A 24,576-nucleotide genomic window follows, 5' to 3' on the forward strand; every position below is an offset into this window, starting at 1 on the left:
TATTTCCTAAAAAATGATCTATTTAACACAATTAAGTGGGCTACATGCCGAACTTAAAGGATTGAAACAAAGTATCGATTCTATTGCAATAATATAGATCTGATACCAATACCAGCATTGGTATCTTTTATCGATATCTGCCTATCTCTAGCAAAAACGTAAAATAATCAGCAACTGGCTGTATTTCAATGATATCGTAGACTGCAAAGCTGAGTGAAGAATTTAAAAAATTCAGAGCTGGATACAATGATACCCGTTTTTATTTTTAGCCATTTTCCATTGTGGAGAGCTAAAGGTTTTACACTTGTCCATACCTTAAACCTCACGTGTTGTCCCTAGTAGTAAATGCATAAAAATAAGGCTTTTAGGAAAACACTTAATAAACATTTGCTGCCTTGAAAAAGACTCAATTTACATTGCAGTTGTATGAATATTACATAAAATAAACTATATACAAGGTATCTTTGAACACGAGCGATTCATAAATGTCTGCATGTAGCTTAGAGCCATTTGACGCAGTGTCTTACAGTTTCTTACAGTTGAAGTCCAAAGAGCCGTGCTGACACGATTCTTTGTTTGTCACAGCAGATTTTTCTTTATCGTGTAGAAAAACAGTTAAATATGTAACTTCTTTACACTGACAGAAAGGGGAGTTTCACTGGTCGGGCCGCGATGTAAAATGAGTTTGACACCCGTCACTAAAGTATGAACATTTGACAGAAAATCGTCTTTGCCTATTAGGTTTGGCCTATCTGCTACTCCGTAGAGAGGTGGAGCAGTCACGTGATCAGAGATTTTGATCGAGGAGTTCCTGGAACAAACAAAACAAACTGCAGCCTGGCAGCGGACGTGGCTGTCACTGCGTCTCACTCTCTGGGACGAGTGGAAATTTGATTTCTTATTATGTGAGCAGCAGCACGGAAAACCGAGAGCCGCTGGTAAATAAACAACTCAATAGAAACACCGCCTAACGGGCGAGTGGCTCGGCGTTAGCGTAGCTTAGCCTTCGTACAGTGTCACCAACTGTACCTCCGTGGGGCTTCATGGTTTCGTTTTCCCCAAAATGTGCTGTCTGAATATTTTGTTCACGCTAGGTGGCCTGCTAATCTTGATATTCTCCGCAGATGAATCCTGTCAACGGAATATAAAAGTGTGTTTTGTTTACAATCAGTGACTGTGTTTATCTTGTCAGCACAACCAGCCACGGGGTGCTTATCACAGGAAATACCTCGCTGTTTGTTCCAGCTAATGGTCGCCTGTTGTTTTTGGTATATTTAGATCACCTATAATGACTGCTCAGATGATCAGCGGTTTTCAGGTGATCGGCATCATTTCCACCAGGAAACTCCTCAGTCAGCTGTTTGTGAGAGTGATCTGAGCTGTAAAAACAGCTGATGCGGACACGAACAGACACTAAAAATGGAGGCTGTGAGACCAAAGAAGAACAAAGCAAAGGCCAGCGGAAAATCTCAGGTGATTAAATCAAGTACCTTACAGGTATTCTTTACCTTCTTCTCTTTTCACGAGGGAATGAAGGGCCTTCAAAGTATAAACGTCCCAAACAGAGTGAACACCCCAGTAAAATACATTTCTCTTCACATGTAGGGACAGTTGCAGGTATCCACTTCGATACAGACAGGTGACAAGAATGAAAGTATTGAACCTGTGAACCATCTAGAGAGGGGATCTGCTGCTTTCCCTTGACAGTTTATAATCACTCATCATGGGCATGATTGTCATTGTAGTTTTGAGCTTTTAATGTTTGTTTTTTGTTTTTTGAACTGTTCTTTTTCAGGTTTGATGATTGTACAGAATACATCTTAAATGAGTTTAGAAAAAATCAAGAATTAGGTACACACACTTGAATTTATTTTAGATTTTCACTAATCCACAGAATGTCGAAATTTTACATACAGGCTCTTACATATCCAAATAATATTAGCAAATTACACCTCAACCAGACACTTGTTGTGCCTATCAACAAAGATTCGGGGATAATTCTGGCTGAATATTTGACGACTCTTCTTGGCAGAATTGGTAGAGTTCATTTAAGTTACCTAGTTTCCTGTTCTTTTAAGCTTAGTCCACAAATTTTCAGTAAGGTCAAGTTTGGGGCTTTCGGGAGCCAATTCCAGAAGCTTAATATTAACCTGCTTTATCCATTCTAAAACAAATTTGGATGTGTATTTGGGATCATTGTCCATTTGGAACACCCAGCATTGTCAAGTTTCAGCCATCTAGCTGTCGATTTGAGATGAAGTTGAAGTATTTTGAAGTGGTCCTCCTTCATTATTCCATCCACTTTGTGCAATGTACCAGTACCACTGGCAGCAAAACAGCCCCAGAGCATGATGCTACCTCCACAAGACTTGACAGTTGATACAGTGTTCTTCAGGTCGAAAGCTTCACCTTGACTTCTCCAAACATACCTCTTCTCATGTTGTCCAAATAAGTCAATTTTGTCTCATCTTACTTTAAAACCAGAGAGTATTTGGCCTCTCCATGTAGGCAGCTACAAATTTCAGTTGATCTTGAAGGTGTCGATTTTAGAACAGGAGCTTCTTTCTTGGTCGGCACCCTCGCAATGACAATGTAAAACTCACTTCACTGTGGACAGTGACACTAGTGTTCTAACACTTTCCCATTCATGGCAGAGCCATGTGAGTTTTGGTGGTTCCTGGGTTGTTGCTGAACATGCAATTTCCTGCCATCTGAGGGTAAAACAAATCACAAAGCAAAGAGGAACTATCAGTTATAGTCAGTAAGTATAGTAACCCCATCCATGGAACCAGAGAGGTTCAGTAAATTGGTTTGATTATTTTGTAGATGATGTGAGTCATATGCTGTGGTTTTTTGCAGTGGCCAGGTCTCATCCCTGTTAAACCTTTTTGGGAGATTTTAAACTGAAAACTGAAATATTAGACACTCTGCCCCAGTCACCAAAACACCACACGAGTAGCTATCCTATGAAAAAACAGCTTGATCCCTGCTTGATCCTCCCAGAGACTTGGAGCATGTACCAATGCAAGTTGAAGCTGTTGTGAAGGCACTTTGTTTTTCCTTTTTCTTTTTTTTTCTTTCAGTCTGTACTTTTATTCTTTAGAGATTGATAATAAATCAAATGACTTGCAAAACACATAAATTTAACATACCACCATGATCCAAACAACAAAAATATCCACGATTACAAATGCAGATTCTTTTTGGCACATTCATAGCAGTGTTTGTTCTGTACTCACATGACTATGGTCACATGTAAAAAGCTGTTACACAAGCTTGGTTTTCCTCCAAAGAGAAATTGATGTGTCATTGTTGATTTTTTTTTTTTTTTTTTGCACACAGCTGGTCAGGAAGCAGAAGCAGGCAGAGGAAGACAAAAGAGCCCCAGCTCCCTCAGCTGTACCTGAGGCCTCCACTTCTGACTTCACTGAGATCCCCCTGAGTCTGCCCTATCAGGAAAAGGAGGAGGAGGAGAATAAGTTAGACACTGTTCAGAATCCTGAAGCCACAGCACAGTCATCAGACCTGCCTTCTGAGAAGCAACAGGCAGAAAACACAGCATCATTGCTGAGTAAGACTCTACAGCCAAGTCTGAACTCCTCAACAGTGACATCACAGGTCACAGCGCAAGAGACCAAAAAGGAGGAAGAGGAGGCTGATGTGCAGGAAGCTCAGGGGGCTGGGCTTAAAATTGTGCCACAAACCACTGAGCTTGAAAAGGATGAACAGTCATGGAATCAGCTGTGTGTTTTAACTCAGTTTGAAGCTTCAAATGTCCCAAGTGCCCCAGCACTGTATCCGTCTCTTCCTACTCTAGAAGAAGGTTCAGTGATACAGTTCTGTGGGGAAGCTGTGGAAACATGTGGAAAGGAACCTGCAGTTTTGGCACTTCCTGATCAGGAATCTTCTCCTCCAAGTTTGCGGCCTTTGGAGTCCGTGGCCGACCTTTCTCGGAGCAAACTCTACCCAGAATTACCCAAAACAGCTTTAGAGGTTCAGGTGATCTAATGTACCATGAGATCAAATTTATTGCTAATGCTAAGTTTTATTTACAACAAAATGGTCTGTATTACTGTATTATTTAATCTTTTTGCTCTGTAGCCGTTCTCACTGGAGCAGCTGAGTGTTTGGGAGCCAGGCGGAGGGTTGCGAGCATGGCTGGAGGGGGTTGAGGTTTGTGCAGCACAGTTTTGTGCTCTGGCGCGGCAGGAGAAACACGAACTGACTGAACTGTTGCAAAACTACTGGCGTTGCCGCAGACAGCTGACCCAGTCGCACACACAGCTTCACACACAGTCATCTGAGTGCAAAAGCACACAGAATCGTCTGTGGAGCTTCAGAGATGAACAGCTCACACTTCAGGTGTGTTTTACAAAACATCTATAGTACAGAAAGATCAAATGTCCCACTATTGCTTTCACACTTATAATTTCTATCTTACAGGGTGTGTGTGCAGATCAGACAAAGGTATGTGGGTATCACCGCTTCCAGCAGGCAGAGTTTAGTGAGAGTGTGCAGGCTGAGCTGAGAAGACTGTTTGAAGCTTGCAGTGAGCTGCTCCATCAAAAGGTCGTGCTGCATGCGTACACCGCTCTGCTGTCACGCCTGCAGGTGGAATCATACCTGTACAGTCTTATAAAAGGTGGGAAGAATTATTTTACCTGTACTTCTGATATTACTAGTGTAAAATGTATGTGTTACATCAGTTTTGTCTGTTGCTGTCTCAGATTTTCAGTTAGATGGCCAAACACAGCCGTGTTCTCTCCAACCTCTGAAAGAGGCCATCAGCGTCCTGTTTAGTTTCACACGAAGAGTCCTTGATGACACACAGTTCCAGTCAGACATCCATCACTGGCTTGAGAGATTGGTATACACACAAACCCCAAACCATTTTTCAAACGTACTGCCCCAGTGGTCAAGGCAATTTGTTGTTGCAATCCTTGTGTGTTCCTGGTCTATTCTCCAGGTCGCCGTCCTGCTGCATGTTGGAGGGTCAGGGGAGCACCTGTACCTCCTGTGCCACCTTCTCTGCTGTCCTGCTGGGGTGGGAAAGTGGGCTGCACACTTCCTTCAGGTTAGTTAGGAACACACGCCTGTCATTTATCATTTTATCACGTCAATTGCTATACATACAGAGGAGTAGAGTTCTTCTTTATTATCTTACCCAGATCCAAGTTTGGGGGAACACCTCTGGAGTTCAGCAATTTATGCAAGCTCTGGCCATTCTAATGTCACCTGCCAGGTAAAAATGCAAGTCTCTACATGAGTTTCTTCTTTTCACCCACTGACTGTGAGCTATACACTGCAAATTATGCTTTTGGCTTTTATGAGAATCCAGGTCATCTTTTTAAGGGCCAACAGTCTAAGATCTCAGAATGTGGAACTTTTTTTTTGCTTGTTTTGACTCAGACATCGTGCAGAGTTCCTGGGCCACATGAAGCCGTGTGAGAGCCAGAGCTCAGGTGCTTCTGGACAAGAATCTGGCAACTGGACCTTAGTGGATGAAGGTGGAGAGGAGGTAAGTTTATTAATGTAACAATTTCATTTTGAAGAAAGAGGCACAGTTCACTTCTTTTTGCAATAAACAACAACAGTGAATCATTTAAAGTACGAGGTGCAAGTTCACCATTTCAGATATACATTTGTACCATAGAAATTGTAAACATGACATGGCAATAAAAAGAAAATAGTTTTTATATCAAAAATGTGATCCAAATGAGTGACTATAACAGGGAATGCTAGTGCTTTGTAAGCTAAATTGGTTTCCCTGTAAGAAAAACAAAAGTAAATTTATATTTTTTTAATTTAACTTCTCATGCAGTATTGTTAGCTTATTTGTGAAAATAAAATGTAAAATTATTATATAAAATTCAGAAGCAGCTGTAAATAAATGTAGGTACATTAACTCCTCACTGACTATTGTCTGCCCCGTAGATAGTTCCTTGGTGCCCTCTAGGTGAAATGTGGCCAGTTTTGGTGCATACATGCTTACAAAATAAGAGAAAGAAACTTCACCCTCTTTTATTTTTAAGGTTTTATGTATCAGAACACATTAAAAAAATTACAGGAAGTCAGCAGGTCTTAAAATTAGCACTCTACAAACCTCAGCCATCCTGCTCTTTTTTTAGAGAGGAAACGCTTTCCTCCGTAAACACTCCATGCCTGTTCAGTCGTCTTGTTGTACTGTCATGAACTTTCTTACTGAATAATGGATTTCTTTTCCCAGGTTAATTAGTAGAAACAAGTCCTTTTTTCTTTCCTTTTCTTTTTTTTTTTTAATCAATGCTGACGTCTTACCTCCTTGACATTGTGTTAACACACCTGAACGCTCCAGACCAGCTAACTGCCAGAACTTCTGTTTTTATAAAGGTGCTCATACTTGCCGATGATCAGTTAATCAAGTGCATTTGATTAGCTGGACCTGACTGCTACTTACCCTTTCAATTCCTGTGGAAGCAGTGAGGGTCTACTTGATATTTTTAGACACTGCTTCTCCATTTTAGCTTTGGTTTTGTTAAATAAACAATGACATGGTGTAGTGGGTCATCTGAGGTTGTATTTATCTTATTTTAGGACCTGCTAAGCAACAGGTCTTAAAATCAGATACATTTTCTATTATGTCTTGATATATAAAATGTTAGATGTTAAAGAGGGTGTGCTTTATTTGTAAATAACCACATTTATTGGAAATAACCAATATGTTTTTAAGAAGCATCAAAATGTTATAGTCTCTGAAAATAGGGTCTCTTTTTTCTTGTTTTCTTTCACCAGTTATGATGCAGGCGATAATAAATATTCAGTCTGCTTGTTTGTAAAGAAGAGCTGTCACAGATTGTAAATTTGTAGAGAGTGCTTTTTAAAACAAAATGTTCTTGTCTGTCTTCTAATCTTGAGTCACATCAATGATCTGTGGAGAAATTGTGCTAAATGAACACCTATGACCATTTAAATATCAGTCTGCTGGCTTAAAACCACAACTGCTGCCAGTACTAATGTGTTGCCTAGTGTTACGGATTCAAATATTGGGGGTGGATACAAGAGGAAAAACCACAATAACAACACTGGTCCGGCCGGGTTGATTCAAACGATGATTTTAATGATCACACGCGTGGGAGATGGACACCGTACGCAGACAGCATCAGATCTCAAAATGGTGGAGCATTGATCAAACTCTTATAGCCTCTAGTGGCCCCCACCTTATCATAAAAGCCTGAACATTCACATGCTTTCTCTCACTCAGCGCCTAAGTTACGACCTTGGCTCCCTGTTTATCTGCTCCTGCTGAGATGGGGCAGAAAACTCCAGTATGTTCTGTTCTCTTCTAATCAGACAAATAAGGCGATGACTTTCTGCGAACAGTATTTCTTATAACTCAGCAGTATAATGCATCATAAAACAATATCATTCATTCAAAATAAATCAGCAGTCTAATGTAATGCAAATCAGTTTAACAAAGGCAATAGTTATCACCTTCTAATTCAGGAGAATAATGCAAACTAAAACTACATAATAATTCACAATCTTTAATTAGGGGTCTAACATGGCATAAAATAATATTATAATCCAACACTAGGAACTGTGGTGTTTTCAAAGCTTTTAAAAGTCACATTATTTTAAAAAACACATTTGTGATTTTTTTTTTCAACATGTTATTACTGTGTACTGTTAAAAAAAAAAAAAGCAAGTAGCTTCTGCTTTATATTTTGCCAAAAAAACAAAAATTAAAAAATGCCAGTCGTAGCATATTGCAAATACACGCAACATGTAGTAAGTCGGCCCCTAACGACATTGTTGTCTTCTGTGTTTAGGATGAGGACCCAGAAACCAGCTGGTTGCTACTATGTGAGGAAGATCTGATTTTATTGATTACCCAGTTCCCCTTCCAGCAGCTCTACTCATACATGCTTGGGATGAGCAAGCAGGGTAAGAGAGTCAGTCTGACCCATCTGTGTGTTAGTTTGTTTGACTCACGGTGTGAACTAACAGGTGCGTCTGTCCCCAGGTGTGTATGAGCCCCAGGCCTGCTCCAGTCAGAAGATGATGCGGGTGTTTGCTTTCGCTTCCTCGCTCATTGAAATTCTCGCTCTCGGTCTACAAACCTATAACAGATCCCGATACAGACAGCTAGTCAAACGAATAGGGCACATCATACGGTCAGTTCGCCAAGCACATAAGCAGCTTCTATGTCCTGACACTTCTCAGGCCATATCACAAAGTCAGAGGATGCATTAATAAAATGTTATGTTTGGCTTTTCTTTTCTGCTCTCCCCCAGAATGACAGTTTGCTATGTGAGTGATCACTGGGCCCAGTACGTGAGTGTGACTGATGCCGCTGGATCTAGCTCTCAAGTACACTCTCTGTCTTTGGAAAAACTGCAGATAGAATATGATCATCTTTTCCTCCGAGCTGTTTTACATGTACTCAGAAACAAAAGGTGAGGAGTTAGCCTCAAGTTTCCATTTTAACTGGGAGCAATTTACTTTACAGACTTTGATATTTGTTATTAATTTTGTGTGTTCATCCTCTACAGGTTGGGCATTTGGTTGTTTATGTCTGAGATGCCATATGGGACTTTGTCCAGCTCCATGCTCTGGAAGATTCTTTATGTTATGCAGAGCGCAGAGACTGCAGGGCTAGAAACACTCAGCACAGCTGGTGACACATACTCCTGCATTCAGGCTCTCAGAGGTACAATTAAACACACATAAGATACACAAAGCTTTCACATCCTTAAAACTTGCCTGTTGAATATGTTAATGCTCAGAAGTGTCCACTCAGTTTCATCATCATATTAAAAAGGAACTTTTTAAAATATCCCAAAAACATTCAATTTGAGCTTTGAACAAATTCATTTTCTATTGTACTTCTTTCCTGGATCTAAAGTTGCATCATGTCGGTCTTCTTAGTCTGGAATTGTCATTGTGATTTTATTTTTTCTCTCTGATACAGACCCACAGCATCAGGCGAGTTTTGAACAGTGGCTGTGTGAGGTGAACAGCTCTGACGGCATCTCGCTCCTCACTGCATTAGCACAAATGGCGACACCCACTCAGCGCTCTGACTCACAATTCATCACCACTATAACTCTCCTGATTTACCAGGTAGGGGGGGCTAATTTTTCTGAAACTAGTATCAACTTTGTAACACAACACAATTCATCATCCCTGATTAGGATCTGTACTGTCTCCGTCTGACATCCATTTCCTCATTTTTGCTTCAGGTCTCTTATGTGAGTGTGTCCACCAGAGAAACCTACTCCAAGGTGGGGAGGGAGTTACTGGCTGCTATAGCAGCAGCCCACCCATATGTTATCTCGGTGCTCCTTGAGAGACTGAGGGACACCATACAGACTGTGGGAATGGTTGGTATTGTGATTCCATAATAAAGGTTTTAGCTGTACATGATTTTTAGTCATCAAATGTTTAATTTGATCCATGATCCATCCACTCGTGTGTTTTTATTTGCATGTTTCGTTTGTGTGTAGGTGGCTTTGTACTTGTGTAAAGAGCTGCCTCTGAGTCTTTGGCAGCCGCAGCAAGAAGAAATATGCGTGATTGGAGCGTGGCTCCTTCAGCATCCTCTGTCAGCTGTAGAGAACCGGCTGGCCTGTGTCATCCTTGAGGGTCTGAACTGGGGGTTCAACACTCAGGTAGAGAGGATGTCTTAGACTCCTGACAGTGCATTCGTGAGTTTGTCACAACCAACCTTCACTAACCTTGTTTCCTTATGTAGGATGGCTCTTTGTTCCTGCCTTCAATTCTCCACAATGAGGTGGCACTGCTGGTGGCTGAAGCCTATCAGAAGTACCTTACAGACAAACCATACAGTGGGCTCATATCAGAGGGAATCAAACAGGTGGCACATTTACACTTGCCTCACATCTGCTGAATTCTTTAATGCTTATTTCTGCATTACACATCATTCTCTCTCTTTCTATCTCCTTTCAGGTCTCTTACCTTGCAAGTGTCCTTCGTTTGGGCGTATCTCCTGAAGCATCCTTTAGTCAGTGGGCATGGCAGCTGCTGCTGAGGCTGAAGCTTCATGGCAATTCTCAGAACCCTAAAGGAGCCTGGGTGGTCCCTGCTTTGGCATCCAACCCACCTCCAGAGCTTACGCACTCTCCTAGCATGCACTCTGTTCTGAGGGCTGTAAAAGCAGGCATACCGATTGGATGCTACCTGTCCATTGCAATGACAACCGTGGGACATAGGTTTGTATTCACACACTAGGAGAACATTTACAGCTGACTTACACATTGTGAAGGATTGAACTGGTTAGAGATGGGTGTAGTTTTTGGAAAACTCAGCCTTGTTTTACCCAAGAAAGGCAAAAACAATTTGAAAATAATACAAAATATGATAAAATAATTTAACACAATTTGATATACAAATATTAATCAATTAATGTTGCAAATAGAACTCTTGCTTTTCAGCAAATGTGTATCAGGGGCTAATATAGCTACAGTATATTATGTAAGGTGTAGATGCGCGAGGTTTCTAACTTTAGTTGTATGGCAATCACATGTATAAGTTGAATAATCTTGTGTGGATTTTGTCTTTATTTTTTCAGCCTGGAACATTTCTGTACTGATGGTGTTGGCTTGTTGAAAAGTCTGATTCAGTCTCGCCATCTGAGAGCTGCTGTGCATCTGTTAGATAACATCCTACCCCCAACCTATCCTCTTAGCTACTACCTGCTCAACAACGCTCAGTAAGAAACAGGCATCCTTCGTAACACATGTAAAATCTGCAGCTAACTCGAGCACTGACTTTATTCCGACACCTCTTGTCTTGCTCTTTGTTAATGGCAGGTTTGTAAGCTGTATTCAGTTGTTCTTGCAGTACGACAGCGTGTGTCCTCAGGGCATGACGCAGCAGGTCACGCATCGAGTGGCGCCACTTCTCACTGGAACCAGTTATGGAGACAACGTCCGTCTGCTGAACAGTGTCATTCAGGTGCATGGTGAAACTTTTGTGCATGTTGTGTGCAAGATTCCTGAATTTATATGAGAAACAATGAAAAAAAAAATATGGAAAAGAAGCAGATTTTAATTATTGTGTGTCCAGGAAAAAATGCAATAATGTGCATTTATTTTTTGGTTGTTTAAATTACTATGAAACAGTAATTAAATTACCAAGTATTTTCCTCACCCTCAACATTGCTGCCCCTCTCTAAGCCTTTTCTGGAGGTTTCTTCCTGTTAAAAGGGAATTTTTCCTTCCTACTGTCACCAAATATTGCTCATAGGGGGTCATCTGGTTGTTAGGGTTTTCTCTCTATTATTATAGGGTCAACACCTTATAATATAAAGCACCTTGAGCTGACTGTGGTAGTGAATTGGCACTATATAAATAAAGTTTTATTTTATTTAATTATTCGGGGTAGTTGAACAAATTTTGAGCCAGCCAAACCATGTTAGAAGGGGTTTTGTTTTATCTTACTTTTTTTTTGTTTTTACATGTAAACACACTCAATAATTCAGTCCTCATTACTTTGGGACTCATTACTCATTTTTTAACTCATCTTTCAGAGTCATGTGGTAGAAAGTTCGAAACCAGGCCTTGTTGGAGCTGCAGCAGTTCTGGAGTTTTGGGTGGGAATTCTGACTCAACAGAACTTGTGGTACCGAGACAAAACAGTCCTGTTCCTCATGGATCAGATCTGCTGCGCTGCCTTCACTTACCACCAGGAGGAATGTGTCCAAAAACTCCTGTACCAGCAACATAAGGTATTTACAAAGTGGTGTTTGATTTGCATGATTAAGCAACCTCTGAACTTCACATTAATATTTAATGAGACACAAACCAAACAGACTGGGAATAAGTTGAGGAAAGCTAATTAGCAGCAATGTTTGGGGGGGGTTCTGTTTTTTTTTTACTGTTTTTCATACCCTCTGCAGACTGCTTTGGGTTATCATGGAGACCGGGGTCTGCTCTCTTCTCTGGTTGGTTGGATTTCTGGAAATGCCACACCCTCCTTCATCGAGGGCCAATCCTTGAGTGCTGAGGTGAGAGACAACAAAGCAACAACCACATGTGTAAATACAATTGATCACATTAGTAGAATTCTCCATCCTCACTGGCCTGTTAACATTTATGTTTTCTTTAGATCTGGTTTGCCTGGGTGGTGCTGAATATGGAGGGTGTGTTTGAGGAAGATTCTCAGCTGAGGCGCTGTGTTGAGCATGAACTCCTGTCAGAGCTTAATATCTCCCCCGAACAAGCCTTAAAGGTAGACAGTTTATCAGTAAAAGGTTCATTATCTCATTACATAATGTGACATTTTACATCCTTGTTCAGAGAAGATGTATTCTATGACCTTTGAATAAAAGTGAACAGACTATTTGCAAAACTAAAGAGCAGAAATATCATAGAAAGTACTTAGGATCCTGGTCTACTGCTGTTCAATGATTTGGAGTGTTGTGTTTAGATGATGTTAACAATATTTCTGTTTCTGAGCCAGAAGGCTCAACAGAGGCTTAAGTTGCCGGTAGCCCCGTCTCTGCAGAGGCTTCAGGTATATCGTTGGGCATATCAGGCCGCAGCTACACCACCTGATCACCCCCTCCTACCCCTCATCTGGCAGAAATTCCTGCAGCTCTACCTTAGACGGCCTGGACCTGAGTACGGGTATGATAAACATGCTCATGTGTTATGATCCCCAGTCAAAGAAAGCAGAGAATAGGCAGAATCTGTATCTATCTGTCCATGTGTCTCTAACAGGCTGGCTGCAGGAGGATGTATCGGCAAGAGGTTCTTCCAGGCCTCTTCCCAGGCTGCTTTCCTCCGAGATCTGAGGCAGAGAATACAGGAAGTGTCTGACTTCCACCACGCTGCCAGTCAGGCCCTCCGGGTACTCCCACCGAACACACCCTCATCAGACCAGGGTGACGAAACCCCCAATAATCCCGGACCACCTTACCTCACTTCTCCTCAGCTACATACAGAACTGGTCAGGTATGGTGCTGATCCTGAGACAGAGCTTTTATAAAATCTTTCTTATTTTTTGTTTAAAGATCATTTCCTATATTCCAGGCTATGGCAGGCTCTAAATTCTCAGCTGCTTGTTTGTTTGTCTGCAGGTTGTTTGGAGTATTTTCTGTGTGGCTGGATGACGAGACTCTGCAGAAGCAAGAAGTGTATCTTCCCTCTCTTCCTCCAGAGTATGAACCACACAGACTGGCACAGGTCATGCAGTGGCATCAGGTGAGTATAATTTTTTTTAATATATATATATTATAATATATGATTCATTTATTAATTGTTTTTGTTTTGTGTTGTTTTTTGGGGGGGTTTTTGTAGGAACTTTGGCTGGAATATGTGGACCAGGAGCGTCTACAATATGATCAGAGGGAAGTTTTGTCTCTTTGGAAGAAGGTGCAGAGTGAGCCAACATTCCTCCAGACTCAAACCTCTGGTTTCACTGACTACACCAGCCTCAGCAATGGTACGGAGCCAAGCTTTATAGCCAAACGATTAAGCAGGGGTTAATTAAAAAGAAAATATACAGATACCAAAAATGCAATTCTGTAAGAAGTTTATATACTGTGTGTCAGCTTCAGAACAATAAATAATATATTCTCTGTTCGAGATATTTTTCACAGGAGACATTTTCACTTTTTATTTGTTAGTGTTTTTCCTGCTATTACATGTCAGAAACTCCTGTAATAAAGAATTGTTCTCTTGTTGATTTAATTCCCTTTTCTCCTTTGTCTTTGAGACCAAAATTATGTAGACCAACTATACACAAGTGTATTTGTTTCACTTTTCATATGTGCCACAATCTACTTCTACTTCCAAATCTAAAAATGCTTGCATTTGATATTGTCTTAATTCAGCAAGGGAGCGTATCCTGTCCAATCTGCAGAAACATCCAGTTCCCCGTTTAGCTCCTGAACTGCATAAGCTGAAGGCACCAGTACCTGAAGTGCCTTCCGCCTGTCTCACTGACTGTAAAGCTGCCTGTAAACTGTTAGAGCAGGACCTCAGCATTTTGCAAGATCAAGCCAGGTATGTGTAAATCATAAAATAAAAGCTTTTATTTTGAATTATCTATAAACATAAACAAGTCGCATGCAGATTCCCAAGTAATTTATCTTGGCACCAGGATTGCTGTAGCACGTGAAGCCCAGCAGGTGGCAATAGAGCAGGAGCTGCTGGAGAGCCTTCCTGTACTGTTTAAGAACCGACCAGAGCAAGTCACCATGGCCCTGGAGTGTAAAGGGAAGGGTGGACAGCCATGCCAAGGAGCTGCAAACATCACTGTCACGGTAAGACCTCTCACACTGCAGGCTAGCCACGTTTTAAGTTACAGCTTTGGTATGTTTTATTAATCTGTGTGTGTGTGTGTGTGTGTGTGCGCGTGTGTGTGTGTGTGTGCGTGTGTGTGTGTGTGCGCGCGCGTGTGTGTGTGTGCGTGTGTGCGTGTGTGTGTGTGTGTGTGTGTGTGTGTGTGTGTGTGTGTGTGTGTAAATTTGTAGTGTGAGCTTGTGCAGAAGCAGGAGGCAGTGCAGACTCAGATAACATCACTGCGCAGGGACATCAAAAAGCTTCAAACCGATGCTATGGCTCCGCCACCTGAAATCCTGGCCCAGGCTGCCGTTCACACTGAAAACTTCATCACGTCAGTGCAATCAGATTTTATATCATTCATATCAAGATGCATTATATTGACATATATGAAGGTAGATGGGGAATGTCTTGACTCAAGTGCACCTTGTTTCATGGTCTTAGGGCTTTGGTGAATATGCACAAAGCACAAAAATCTCCTGCAGTCCAGAAAGTTGGTGTGTCTGCTTTTTACAAGGTGGTCTCCTTTGTATGTGAGGACACGCTCCGTCATCCACCAACTCGTCAGTACCTGTCTTCATGTGTGGAGGTACTGGGACAGGTGTGTATATGCTCTAACAAATACATGCACATATTGCAGAGTAGCAGTGTTTTTATTTATTGTTGTGTGGAATATATAAGTACAAAAAATGGGTATTTGAGCCAGCTGGAATACTAGAGAATAACCATAACCACCTTGAATAGAGGGCATAAAGCATTATTGTGTACATAAAGAACACACATCATAGATATGTTGGATGGATTAGCTGCGATTAACTACTCAAATTAAAGTGTATTTAATTTTGTGTGTAGGTATTTATCCAGGGAAATGCAGAGGAGTGTGGCCGTGTCCTGAAGACTATCCTGGAGCAGCGGCGGCTTTGCCCTCTCATTTCCCCCTTCTTCACTCCCAACGCAGCGCCCAGTCAGCTGGTGTTTCTCTACCAAGACGTCGTGACATCGCTGTCCCTCGACAGCGCCGATGTCGTTTTCATGCTGCTCACTAAGGTTAGTCCACGTGCAAGTGGAATGAAGAAATGGGATGTATACGCCGCAAACCACGTGCCAGTTACAATGTCCACTTCTGACTCTTTTCCCCTGCAGTTTGATTTGTCTCAGTGGCTGAATGAAGCCCATCCCGTGTTTTCGGAGAGGACACGTTTGCTGGAATTGGTCCATGGAGCTCTCTGCGTCTGCGGCCGAGACCCCGAGCCTGAGTTTCTCACGCCTTTTCACCTTTTCACCAAACACTGGACCTGGCTTTTACGGCATCATTTCCCCGACCATTACAGCGATTGCCTTCGCCTCCTCATGACCAGTGAGTTGATCTGTTCTGAAGTGATAAATTGCGATTACCCTCGATTTATTTATTTATTTTTTTGTCATTTCTTTCCCTTCAGTGTAGTAAAGAATGAAAATTTCCTTAAGAGACATCTTTCTTGGACTCTTATATTAAGCAGCCATTTTTCCCTTCTTGCACATCACGTTAGACCCTGACTGCTATTTATTCTAGAAAATGAATCTAAGAAAATGCATTAATCTTCCTGAAAGGATGCAAGTTACGATTAAACTGATTAATGAAAAATGAAGTCAGTTCATTTTGAACAACAGATGCAAATTTAGTGTCAGTGAGTGGTTCATCATTGTTTGGCTTTTGTTTTTCTGGTTTTTGTTAAGAGATTATTCCAAATGGAGCCGCTGATGTCAGCTGTGATTACAGAACTAATCAAGAATAATCAGTTTGGGTGTTTTGTTGGGAACTTCTTCAACAGAAGGATTTTTTTTTTAACCTCCTCAGGCTCATCCAACCAGCTGCTCAGTCCGGAGTGCTGGAAAGTGACTCTGCGAGTGCTCGGCTGTTTACCTCCATCCCGCAGCACCAAGGGCAAAGCTGAAGCAGCTGTGTGCAGCACTGAAGTCTCCACCCGTGGTGTCGCACCCCCAGCCTCCCCCTACAGGTCCCCCATCACCCTCTCTCCTCAGCAGGTAGTCTTAAAAGTGTAAAGTGTGCATGTTAGTCCCCGTAGGGAAATAGTTCCTCTGCATTTAACCCATTCACCCAGTGAAGCAGTGGGCAGCCACCAATGCAGCGCCCGGGGAGCAGTGTGTAGGGACGGTACCTTGCTCAGGGGTACCTCAGGGTAGCCGTTCAGTGGAGTCGAACCACCGACCTTCCAATCATGGGGCCACCACTCTACCTACTGAGCTATCCCTGCCTAGCTTGTAGGCAGGGATGTCTTGGCGTTGTAAATATGTGATTCACATCTCTATTAAGAGTCAGCATGCTGCGCGTTAAGCCGAAGTTTCTTGCAAAATGCAAGTTTGTTTTTGTTCAGTTTTATGACGTTTAAATCTTCGTTTTTGTATTTTATTTGTTGCTAACAGGTGGATGAGACAGTCGATTGGCTGAGTGACTACTTTTTACGAAGTCGTCTCAGTAAGACGGACCTCCGCAGCTTCGGCCTCTATGCTTCCTGGACTCCCTACATCGAGGACGTCGTTTCCTTCTGGGACCATTTGATCAGTTGCCTCATCAATGTGCAGCTCAACAGCTGCGCCCGAGAGTCAGTGGGCAGCAGCAAAATAATGAAAGGTAGCTGCAGATTATTAACTTACATTTATGTCAAACCTCTGAGTTTAACTTCTAGTTTTGTGCATATCGGTTGTAATGCATCATTGTGAAAAAGAAATATGGCACTCTCACAGCTCTGCAGGACCTGCACAGTAAGACTGTGAAGTTATTTAAGCCATGGATCTTTCCTGTGGACGCTGGCGAGGGTGGGTAAGTGTCTCACATCTCAGACAGGAACAAAGATCTGCTATCAGTTAGCAAGAGTTAAAACAGATGTGAGCATAGAGCAAATTTTAGACGGGGCAGTTATATAAGCTGATCTTTCTTAGTTTTCTTAGTTTCTTTTCACAGGGCAGTCATTAAAGGTTACAGTCATTACTTAACTGAATTGAATCTTTCAAACCTCTGAATCACACTATACATTACCCAGAATAAAGCACTGCTGTAGCATTGTTCAGAAAAAAAAAAGAATGCATTAATTATTTATTGAATGGCACACAAGAATGTCAATAAAGTATGTCCTTTTACATCTCATTGTCATTAATAGAAGGGACCTGATAGATGAATTTGCAGTTTGATTCTAATTTTAGAGGACAAACCAGAGGAACAGCAAATTATGGACAAATAATCTCAATAACTGCATCTTTATCTCAGTAACATCAAGTGTTACCCCTGGCTGGAGACGGATGCGAGTGCAGCAGGATGTATGGTTGGCCTCTACATTCAGATCACTGACCTGCTTCATCACAAGTTCAGAGGCAAGTAACAGTTTAATCTACAGTGATCTTTGTCGTCTGTGCTGTAATAACACGGAGAAGCTAGAACCATAAAGGATGTGTTTACTCTCACGTTGTGTGCGTGTTTATGTTGCAGATCGTCTGCTGCCTGGTCAGAGGGGTGCTCTGTGGCTGTGTATGATGCAGTACTGTGAGAGCTGTACCTCACCACGCACACCGGAGTACCTGCTCTACTTGTATCACACACACCTACGCAGCCTGCCCTGGAGACACCTGCACCCTGACACTAAGCTCATGGAGCAACTCTTCAGTGTGAGATACTTTGCCCCTAGACCCCTAACACCTCACACTGATTTAGACATGTATGTCACAGGGAAGCTTGTTAACCTGAGACCATGATCCTTGGCCCCAGTTTCTATTAGTAGCCTGCACTTACAGAAATACAGTCACAGCTCCTTGTTCTTGGAAAAAAGCTGTGTCTCAAAGCCCCTATCAATCATTCTTTGAAGGCTATCCTGTGGAATCTATTGGCATAGATAGGATACTTGAATTCATAATAATAAAGGTCTGATTGAAAGATTGATAAGAATGCATGCTTATCTGTGAACACTGAAGAGCAGCAGAAATTGATATTGGAAGCATGAAGAAGGTTACCAAGCAACCTCTTACATTATTCAAGCTAATATATTAAACTTTAAACACTTTTGATATGTGTGCATCATTATGGGGTTTAATACTCCTACTACGGAGATGTTTAATGATTTATCATAAATAAATTCATCAGTGTCTTGATATTTACACTGTTATAGCTACTTTCACAGTAACAGGAGCCTAAAATGTGCATTTTACATTTACCTTGCATTAAGTAGATGTTGTAACTGATACTTTGAATACAGTCCAAAGCAAAAGGGTTTGATGTGTTTGGTGCTTTTTCGATTACTTGTGCTTCTTGTGCCTACAGGTGGAGAGAGGAAGTCCCAAGAGCTGCTTCCTGTTTATGGGAGAAGTGTTATGTGAAGTTAACTGGGTCAGCATCCTGAGTGACCACTTACAAACACCTCCCGGCTCCACAACATATCCAACTGTGTCAGAAATGGCCACACAGAAAGAGTCGCACACTATGTTGGTATACCTGCTCTACATGCTCGTTTTTCTGGCAAAGGAGGAACAACTCCTGAGTCAGCAGGTGAGTTCAGGCTAGTGTGGTATCATATCAGAATCAAGAATCAGACCTGTTTCCTTTTTTCAGTCATTTTTCTTTCTTTTTTTCCTGTTTAACCTCCAGGACTCACCTCTGTTCAGTCTGCTGGTTCAGTCCACATCTCTACCCTGGCACAAACTGGACCTGTCCTCGTACCAGAGCATTCTGGGATACGTTAGCACCCACTACCCTCCCTCTTTGCTTCTCAGTGCTGATTCTGCACCTCAGCTGCTGCTGAAATCACTCCGTAGTGCTGCTGGGCTCCACCCCTGCCCCGGTGAAGCTCCACACCAGGTGAGACGTTACAATCCTGTTTGTTTTCTGCATCAGATTTGTTAAGGTGGCATAAATCTCTTAAGGCAGGTTAAACCAGCAAATGGATTACTCTGAGAACGTTTCAACTCTTGCTTTTGACTTGATCAAACCAATGACAGAAAATTATAAAATATAATTATTAGAATAGTATTATGCTGTATAAAATATATGGCTTGTGTTGAAGAATATAGGAATTTTTGAACAACTTCTATTTCTGTCAGCATCTTGAGTTCACTAAACTGGCATGCCTGCTATAAAAGTGCAAGGTTTGGAACATACACATGAAACTTAAACGTAAGCAGTTGCAGCGTTCGGGGAACTCAGGATGTAAGTCAGAGCCTTGGTCTGGGGCAGATTGACAGGAAAACTCGCGTGTTTCATGGCAGAGCTCCTTGACCCAGAATCCTACCACAGAGCCACTGTGCTGTCAATAACACTCAATCTGTGTAGCTGCTTTAGATGTATGTTTGCAGTACGACATTTTATACATCATGTGATATTTTCCCAAAATATCCAATGTCCAAAAAAATATATTGGCAAGCTCTGTACAATCCTTCTAACTTTACATACGACTGTTTCAGGATCTAACAGAAATACGTGGCAAAAGCTGTGGAAAAGAAGAATACATTTAACATAAAGCATGAAACTCACTGTAAATTTAAAACAGACATATTTTACTTATTATCTACAAGGTTTTCCTCTCACAGTAAGGAGCAATAAACAGTTCCTCACTAGTCTAAAAAATAGTCTAATTTTTGACAAAATGCGGTCGTTTACCTCCATTTATTGTGGGCTTGGTAATTTGGGGCTTTTAACAATTTTCTTTAAACAGTAATTTTCCAAGGGTGGAATTATTGTACAGCATCTTTAATAACTTAAAAAAAAACAAGAATAGGAGTTAATGATGTAAAATAATCACGTCCATTTTCGGCCTGAATTAATTTAAAGTGTTTCATCTGTTTTAGCAGTCAGGAACCTTTAGTTTACAGAGAACTGATATATATTTTATAGTCAATAGTATAACAACAAATAAAAAAAATATGAAAAAACCCTACAATTTCTTTCGTTTTTTGTTTGTTTGTTTTTCATATCAGGAAGAGACGCTAAAGGCTGGAGCCTACATTTGCTGGTGTGTGCAATCTCTGGTGACTCTGGAGCAAGGAGGCAGCATCACCCTCACCAGCCTGGAGGCTCAACTGGAAACACTTTTGGAGAGTATCATAACCTTCAACCCACCAGGTGAATTGTCCTCACCATCTTGCTAATCAAAAGCTTCAACCATCAGTAAAAACAGTCTTCTATAACAGAGATGTCAAACTCATTTTACGTGGTGGGCCACATATACAGCCCACTTTGATGCTAAGTGGGCCAGACCAGTGAAACTCTCCTTTCTGTCAGCGTAAGAAAGTTTAACTGAGCATTTAATCTCTCAAATATCTAAATATAAGAAAAAGAAGTGCAGTGAATGTAGTAAATGTAATTGGAAGAAATAAATGTGTAAAATTTCAGTAAAAGAAAGAAAGAGTCTGTTAGCTCGCAGAAAATATCCCTTTGCTTTTTACTCTGAAGCTTTTTTATTAAAACAGAACTTTCTATTGTAAAGAATTGTTAAAAACAAACAAACAAACAAAACAAAACAGGAACCTTTCTGTGATTTTAATTGGGTTTTTTTTAATTGTATTGCTTAATTACTTTGGTGTAGTATGATTGGTCACGGGGGAGGTCTTTATCAGTAGGAGAAGCTGCTAAACTTATAAAAATACAGTTAAAAGTCCAAACTGTATGCCCTCCTTCTTTTTTTCAATGCTGGGCCGAATTGGAGTCCTTGCCAGGCCAATTCTGGCCCTGGGCCTTATGTTTGACACTCCATTTCTACAGCCTTATTTCTACTCCTTCCTGTTCCCTTTCAGAGGTGGATTTGGAGCAGAGGCACATGGCGTTCTGCAGTCTCTTCAGTGATGCTTTGGCTTTGCTCAACGGCGTGGGCGTCTCAACAGGCGAGGCACTCGCTGCCCATGTCATTACCTGGCTGGACAGGAAAGGGAGGGGCTTTCCAACTCTTCCCCTTCTCACAGCCTGCTCCCGTTGCCTTGCATCAGTGCGACACATGACACGCATCATGGAGGCATGCATTACAGGGTACTTCAACCATGGTAAGTAGCAGTTTAGGGTATGCTACTTCAGTGCTACCATTTCCCCTGAAAGTTGGTTTAGTCCTTTTCTTTTCAAAACATTTGAAGGATGTCCGAAAATTGGCTAATTTTTTTTTTCCACATCCGTGATTTCAATTCAGCCGAGGAAGAGTCTGTAAGGTGGGGACCTGTGTTGGCATCGCTGCAGGTGCCCGAGCTCACAGTAGATGACTTCCTTTCTGAGAGCCAATCAGGAGGCAGTTTCCTGACGCTCTACGCCTTTATTCTGCAGCGTCTCAACAGTGAATACACAGCAGCCAATGAGAGGAGGACTCTGGCTCTAATTAACACTTGGACCAATCAGGTCTTTCCCAGGTTTGTCCCTTTCACTCGCTCTTGTGTAGCATGTAGCGTTTGTCCTCTGTGAGCTGTAAAGATATGAACATGTTTCATTTGTCTCTAGCGGTCCGGCTGATGAAGCCAAGCTGTTTCTGTGGTGGCACAAATCCCTGAATCTTTCAGCGGAGCAGCTACAGCCACAGGCAGGCTTGACTGAAGTATCAGGTGTGGTCTTGGGCCTGATGAGGTTTCAAACTAGGCTGCTTCAACTGGGAGAAGAAAGACTGAACTCCGGCCTGCTCGGAGCTATAGGCCTTGGAAAAAGGTCTCCTGTCTCTAATAGGTGAGCTGGCTTGCACATTATTAGTAAATCAAAACACCTGTAGTCCATAAAGAGTAAAAAATGTGTAAAAACAAATTCACAAATGTTCATAACCTAACTGTTTATGTATACAATGCTTTAGGTTCAGGGTGGTGGTACGCAGTCTGGCAGCTTTTCTGTCCATTCAAGTGCCATCAGAGAGCGAGCTTCGACTTCAACCCACCACTGACTTGCAGCTCTCTGCAAAAGCACAGCAAGTATGCAAAAACTTGAAGTGTTTCATTTTCTAGTTTGTAATTATCACCTAAAAATAACTTCTTTTTTTCCTTTCCGATGGTTTCAGATGTTGGGGACGCTGGAAGCCATGCCCAGTAATAAGCAGTACGCCGAGTTAGAGGACTCTGTGAATAAAGCCGTCCAGTTCATTCGCTACCCAGGACATTGTCTCAAAGATGGACCCCGGCTGCTGGCCCTCCTAGCTAACCTCCTATACCCCGACCTCAGATACCTGCACATTATCCGCTGACTGTGAACTCACCTTCTACCTGAGAGTAAACAATTGTTCAATAGAGTCAAAAATCCTGAAGGAGCACAAAAGTTTTAAGTGATGAAGACACTTGTTCTGAATTGCCTTTTTATTGTGTCAGTGGGGGACTTGTGTGACAGAAACTTACTCATTAAAGCTGACTGAACATTTGTGAGGAACAAACCTCTTGACTGCTAGAGTACAGTGAAGGAACACAGACCGTCAGAAGTTTAAGCAATCATGTGTGCTAATCTTTGACATTTAGGCACTTTATTTTCTTCTGATGTTCATGCCTTGTTGCTTTTTGCATAAGTTGCCTGTTGATTTTCAGCTCCATCGGTTCTGTTCTTGATTTGAGAGGATGTTGCATGTATTTATTGAAGTAGAACTCATGAATCAGAATTCAGCAGCAGGCTCTGTGGGTGTGAGTTTCACACCTGTACATGGAATCTAACAGGAAAAAAAGATGAAGGGTCCACAGATTATTTAGAGGATGTTAAAGGACTCATTTAATAGACCTATAGGTTTGGTAGTACCTTCTTAAAATAGGGTGTGGGACATACCAAGAATGCTGGTAGTTGGGGTTCATTGCTTAACACAAGTCTTGTTTTTTGCTGCTGATGCTTGCATATCCATGATCCGCAGTCTGAAATATTTCAATCCAAGGTGCTGTATACAGTAGGAGGTGATCATGTCTAGTAACAGCACATTTGCCAGTATTATGTTCATTTCCAGCCAAAAGTGCTTTCCTTGTTCTGCCAAAGAGATGTTATTTTCATCTGCTTAGCTACTTAAACCTCCTTAACCGTGATCTCTGGTTGTGTCATCAGTGTCCGTTAAGTCCAAAACTACAGTCTGGAAAAGCGAAGTACAACTTGTCTTCCTTGTAGAATTGTATGTGCAGTGTTATTCAAATTGCTAATGGTATAAGGAGGTTTTAATGCTGTTGAAGCTAGAACAGAACTGGACAGCTTTCTTACTTTAATTACTCCTGTCAACTCACCACTTCTGTTGCTCTGTGCCATCTCAGTAATCATCGAGCTGCACTTCAGCAGCCTGCAGCTCGCCTTATCGCTGGTATTATGTGGTGACTGTTAATGTCAAAAGCGTTTCTTTTTTATGAGTCAGTGATCAGGAATGGGTCTGTAAGGACTGCTGCAGGAGGTGTACTCCGTAGCCAAGCAGAACAAAAGAGACATGACTGCTCAATAAAGGGAACTGAACACCTCACAGCTGGTATTTATCAATATAACGCAGCAATCTGGGACCAGATGTTGCACATGGAGCCGCTGAAAGCACAAACAGGACCGGTCCAGACAGCAATTAGAGGTACAATGCATTGTTCAGCCTCTACAACAAAACAAAGTTGTCTTTATCTTCACATTCTGCTCATAATGCTCCCGACGGATAGACTTAAACTGCATCTTCCTCGTCAAAGAAGGCAGTTATGACAGAACCTATTGTGGACTGATTTTCATGGACAGCCACATCCTCCTATTCTCTTCATATGCACAAAGTAACAGTACATGCCCACCACTAAAAAAATGTTTTGAAAAAAGTACTCTTCCCCTATAAATAGAGCCTTTAAAAAGCAGGGGGTGTTGAAAATGAGCTTTTGTGTGCATGCATACATCCAGCATTTGACACCACCACTTCTGTCTCAGAGAAAAACCTCTCTTCGGGCAACTGTGGTCTCTATGGTTACTGGAAGGGTGGAAGTGAGAGAGGAGGTGGAGACGACGGGAGAAAAGAAGGGGAGGTGGGAGATGCTTGCAGACACTCACCGTCTCCTCTTGGCTCTCAAAAACGGCCTTCGGTGCGTTCTGTGAAGCCGTGTGTGTTTGTCTCTCACCGTCTAATTCGACCTTCTGTTCTCCCGTCTCTCAGCTCAGGTGGTGAAGTGCTGTGGAGTGGTCGGTACTAATGTGAGAGAGTTTGCTCTGGAAACATTAGCCTCATAAAATTTCTCCTCCCAAACCCATTCACCGTGTCCTCCATCCCATCCGACCCGCATACACATGCACATGCTCGGCGGGACCCGTTGCTGATATTCTTAGCAGACACATCACTGTCTGGCAGATCCCTGTGTCACCATGGAAACCCAG

The 24,576-nt window shown here is 41.9% G+C and overlaps 1 protein-coding gene across 2 annotated transcripts; it reads left to right on the top strand.

Annotated features, from left to right (window-relative positions):
- The first annotated feature begins 27 nt into the window (after positions 1 to 27).
- On the top strand, positions 28 to 24,042 carry epg5 (ectopic P-granules autophagy protein 5 homolog (C. elegans)). Of its 2 annotated transcripts, none has more exons than XM_085425386.1 (46): positions 28 to 938; positions 1,279 to 1,473; positions 3,343 to 3,993; positions 4,102 to 4,362; positions 4,444 to 4,642; positions 4,728 to 4,867; positions 4,967 to 5,074; positions 5,169 to 5,242; positions 5,410 to 5,518; positions 7,809 to 7,923; positions 8,003 to 8,153; positions 8,274 to 8,435; positions 8,532 to 8,689; positions 8,951 to 9,102; positions 9,222 to 9,362; positions 9,486 to 9,650; positions 9,734 to 9,856; positions 9,949 to 10,211; positions 10,571 to 10,711; positions 10,812 to 10,956; positions 11,531 to 11,728; positions 11,900 to 12,007; positions 12,109 to 12,231; positions 12,463 to 12,629; positions 12,723 to 12,956; positions 13,082 to 13,205; positions 13,302 to 13,446; positions 13,838 to 14,009; positions 14,107 to 14,269; positions 14,480 to 14,622; positions 14,733 to 14,889; positions 15,141 to 15,335; positions 15,432 to 15,645; positions 16,126 to 16,313; positions 16,713 to 16,920; positions 17,034 to 17,109; positions 17,554 to 17,657; positions 17,773 to 17,948; positions 18,598 to 18,822; positions 18,922 to 19,131; positions 20,247 to 20,391; positions 21,063 to 21,305; positions 21,446 to 21,659; positions 21,748 to 21,966; positions 22,088 to 22,202; positions 22,289 to 24,042. In XM_085425386.1, exons 2-46 carry the CDS (start codon positions 1,420 to 1,422, stop codon positions 22,469 to 22,471), a joined length of 7,761 nt encoding a protein of 2,586 aa, XP_085281512.1. In that variant the 5' UTR covers positions 28 to 938; positions 1,279 to 1,419; the 3' UTR covers positions 22,472 to 24,042. The 2 variants fall into 2 exon arrangements, with proteins under 2 accessions (XP_085281512.1, XP_085281511.1); XM_085425385.1 differs by having other exon boundaries at positions 3,343 to 3,999; positions 22,289 to 24,041.
- The last annotated feature ends 534 nt before the right edge of the window (positions 24,043 to 24,576 follow it).

This window comes from Rhamphochromis longiceps, linkage group LG12 (assembly GCF_057381845.1).
Source record: "Rhamphochromis longiceps isolate RC_006_pf linkage group LG12, R_longiceps_female_GT1.1, whole genome shotgun sequence".
Lineage (NCBI taxonomy): Eukaryota > Metazoa > Chordata > Actinopteri > Cichliformes > Cichlidae > Rhamphochromis > Rhamphochromis longiceps.

Excerpts from the sequence above, each read along its gene's own strand:
- epg5 (XM_085425385.1), top strand. The coding sequence starts at position 1,420 with ATGGAGGCTGTGAGACCAAAGAAGAACAAAGCAAAGGCCAGCGGAAAA. Across the intron at positions 16,921-17,033 it reads CAGCAGCAAAATAATGAAAG|CTCTGCAGGACCTGCACAGT; the intron begins GTAGCTGCAGAT and ends GCACTCTCACAG. Across the intron at positions 21,967-22,087 it reads AGGTCTCCTGTCTCTAATAG|GTTCAGGGTGGTGGTACGCA; the intron begins GTGAGCTGGCTT and ends ACAATGCTTTAG.